The 3,581-nt window shown below is 42.8% G+C and overlaps 1 protein-coding gene across 1 annotated transcript; it reads right to left on the bottom strand.

The window, feature by feature from the left end:
• Positions 1-6: 6 nt before the first annotated feature.
• On the bottom strand, positions 7-3,575 carry LOC121939444 (NACHT, LRR and PYD domains-containing protein 12-like; the record flags this gene model as incomplete). The annotated part of the gene is made up of 6 exons (XM_042482465.1): positions 7-33; positions 166-212; positions 325-498; positions 1,082-1,255; positions 2,661-2,834; positions 2,941-3,575. Coding segments are annotated over 6 exons (1,231 nt in total), but the record flags the coding sequence as incomplete, so codon positions are not given.
• Positions 3,576-3,581: the final 6 nt, after the last annotated feature.

Below are 3,581 nucleotides of genomic sequence, written 5' to 3'. Positions count from 1 at the left end.
CGGTGTTTGTGTCGATCGTGAGTTCACAGGAATCTGATGGAGAAAACGAGACACAACACAGCTGCAGTTATTAATCTATCATCTGATGACATCATAGGTTTGAATGGGGGATGTCACAGTTTGAAGATGGTCTGTTGACATGATTCAAAGTAAAAAGACACATACACTTCTTCAGACCTGGTCTCAACCATCTGGCTCCACGAGGCTCCACCCTGAAAGGAGTGGAGTTGGGGTCAAACATGACATATGAAGATTGTTTAGAGGAGACAATGTTTCCACCTCCATCAGACTGATTGTCTGTGTCTGCAGCAGGCCTCTTCATACCTGACTGTGTCCAGACTCCAGTGTCGATTGTCTGGTCCAGGGGACAGCTGCTGCACTCCTGAGTCTCCTGGATGATTGTAGCTCAGATCCAGCTCTCTCAGATGAGCGGGGTTGGAGCTCAGAGCCGAGGCCAGAGAAGCACAGCCCTCCTCTGTGATCAGACAACCTGACAACCTAAAAACACACAAAACTAGAGTTACTGCCGAGTGGTTGCGCACCAGTCAAGTTGCACTTACAGTTTACTGAAATTCCCTCATGGTTTTCTTGAGATATCAAGGTCATAACAATTAGACGATGCAAGGTCACACTGACCTTGACCTTGCATCAAATGTGAAAAGAATTCCCTCAAAGTGTTTGTAAGATATCGTGTCCATACGAATTACATAGGTGACAGGTTACAGTGGCCTTGAACTCTGATCTGACCACAAAAATCGAATAAATTAATCCTTGAGTCCAAGTGTCCTAGGACCACCAAAATCTAATCACTTCATCCTTTACTCTAATTGTACATTTGTGCTAAATTTGAAGAAATTCCTTCAAGCTGTAGTTGCGATATCACTTTAACATCACATTATCTGATGGTACTGGGGGGCTGAGGGTTGCAATATTGACTCCCGAACAGCAATATTCAGTGAGAACACTCAAAATCCTTGCAAAACTACTGACATTCAGAATCTAGACAAGAAAGAGACTGTTTAAACCGCATAGAGATCATATTACAGAAAAGTATTCAAGACAAACAGTAATTTGATCTGACCTGAGAGTTTTCAGAATACATTGTGGATACTCTAGTCCAGAAGACAGCAGCTTAATTCCCGAATCCTGCAAATCGTTGTTACTGAGGTCCAGCTCTCTCAGACTGGAGGCCTGGGAGCTGAGAGCTGAGGACAGAGCTTTACAGCTTCCCTCTGAGAGGTTACAGTGATTCAGACTGGAATGACAGTAATGGAAAACAAAAAAACAGGTTATTATTATCACTGAACTAGAAATATACAGACATGGTGTAATTTCAGCTATATTATACCAATACATGGATAAATGTTATCAAATCAGATGATGATTCAATCTGTTTGCTGTATGTTAAAGGTATAGTGCAGGGGTCTTCCATGTTTTTCAGGCCAAGGACCCCTTAGATCAAAGAAATAAGTTGCAGTTACTGCATATATTGTATAAAACTGAGTTGCACTTGAGTTGATTCACTGAAAATTTCCGAGTCTTCTCTAATTTGGCCTCGTCTGTAGCTGCTAAGTTAGCAGCAGTTATAGTAAGGCTTGGTGCATTAGCCTCACCCACTTTTGCCAGTGATTTCTGAGGTGGGTGGTGTGCCAGTCTCTCACTGAAGTTACAAAACAAGAAGTTGTGGCTCACTATAATGTCATACAATCGAAATAATAATCCAGCTAATTGGCCAATAGGTTTTAATAATATGGAAATGTTAACTAACTACTTCACCTTGCCATTGTGGATAGGTGCCTCATATTGATTTAGCATTAGCTGGTTCACATGTTTGCACAAGGATTCATGGGTAACACTGAGCTATCTTGTGTACTGTGAATTGAACGGTTTTCTTTAATGAATAGGGCGATTAATATTTGCTGAAATATAATTTTCAAACAATAATGACCGGACCTCCCTCAATAACTCTGAGGACCCCCTTAGGGTCAAAGACCCCCTGTTGAAGATCCAGGGACTACTGTGTAGGTTAGTGGTATCTAGAGATGATTTTGTAGATTGCAACCCACTAAAGCTTCTCCTGAATGTCCAGCGTAGATCAGGCATTGATGAATGTGACTTTACTGTCATGGTGAAGGGAGCTGAGCCTAAAGGCAAAGGTCTATGTTCAAACTTCACTTATGGTCAAGAGCTTTAGAACCCCAAGAATGGGACTGTATACACACATGCAGTAAAAAAAGGAATTTCCTTTACGGGTGTCCGGGCACAACTTTTACGATTGTTCAAGGAACGCTAACATACAGCAGGATCTCCCATTATAACTGTTGTCCCTTCAGCTTAAAAGGTGTCAGCTAAATTGGTTTGGGCAACTGATTCGGATGCCTACTGGATGCCTCCCTACTTTGGTATTCTAGGCATGTCAAACTGAGAGGAAACCCTACAAAAGACCTTAAACACATTAGAAGAATAATATAACACATCTGGGAATGTCTCAGAATTCTGCAGGAATAGAATAGCTCAAGAACATGACGAGGGAGTAGGAGGTATAGGATACCTTGCTTAGCCTGCAGCTACTATGACTTGAGGTAGGCTGTTGAATCTCGTAAAAACCTGATTAAGAAATAACACCAATGAGTTAACAACAAACAATAACTTGATCTGACCTGAGAGTTTCCAGGGTACAGTATGGACTCTTCAGTCCAGCAGAAAGCTGCTCCACTCCTGAATCCTGCAGGTTGTTGTTACTCAGATCCAGCTCTCTAAGATTAGAGGACTCTGAGCAGAGAACTGATGACAGAGCTTCACAGCTTCTCTCTGACAGGTTACAGCCACTCAGCCTGGAGAGATGATGCAGTTCAAATACTGTTAACAACTGTTCTTTACTGCTGACAAGATATTTGTGTATTTATAATTTTCACTATATGCAAATACCTATGTGCTTACCGAGCTTTTGTGGATACTTTGACCACTGGCAGCAGCCTCAGAAGAGCTTCGTCTGAAGAGCCGTCATCGCTGTTCCTGGTGTATTTCTCCATGTCAAACACATCCAGATCATTTTCTGATGACAGTAAAATGAACACCAGAGCTGACCACTGAGCAGGAGAGAGTTTCTCCCTGGATAGTCTTCCTGAGCTCAGGGACTGTTGGATCTTTTCCACTAGAGAACTGTCGTTCAGTTCATTCAGACAGTGGAACAGATTGACGCTTCTTTCTGGAAGGGGATTCTCCTCAATTTTCTCATTTATATACTGGACTATGTCCTGATGGGTGTGTAATCCTCCTTCTGTAGGTGTCAGCAGACCTCGTAAGAGAGTCTGATTGGCCCGCACTGAAAGGCCCAAGAGGAATCGGAGGAACAAGTCCAGGTGTCCATTTGGACTCTGTAAGGCCTTGTCTACAGCACTCTGGTAGAACTGGGTCTCTGCAGATTCATGAGGGGTTGTTTGCTCTTCAGCCATCAGATTGACTCCAGAGTTGATGAAGGTCAGGTGGACATGAACAGCAGCCAGAAATTCCTGAACAGTCAGGTGGACAAAGCAGAACACCTTGTCCTGGTACAGTCCTCTCTCCTCTTTAAAGATCTG

The sequence above is a fragment of the Plectropomus leopardus genome, unplaced genomic scaffold, assembly GCF_008729295.1.
Source record: "Plectropomus leopardus isolate mb unplaced genomic scaffold, YSFRI_Pleo_2.0 unplaced_scaffold4837, whole genome shotgun sequence".
Lineage (NCBI taxonomy): Eukaryota > Metazoa > Chordata > Actinopteri > Perciformes > Serranidae > Plectropomus > Plectropomus leopardus.
This window is presented reverse-complemented; position numbering and strand designations above follow the sequence as displayed.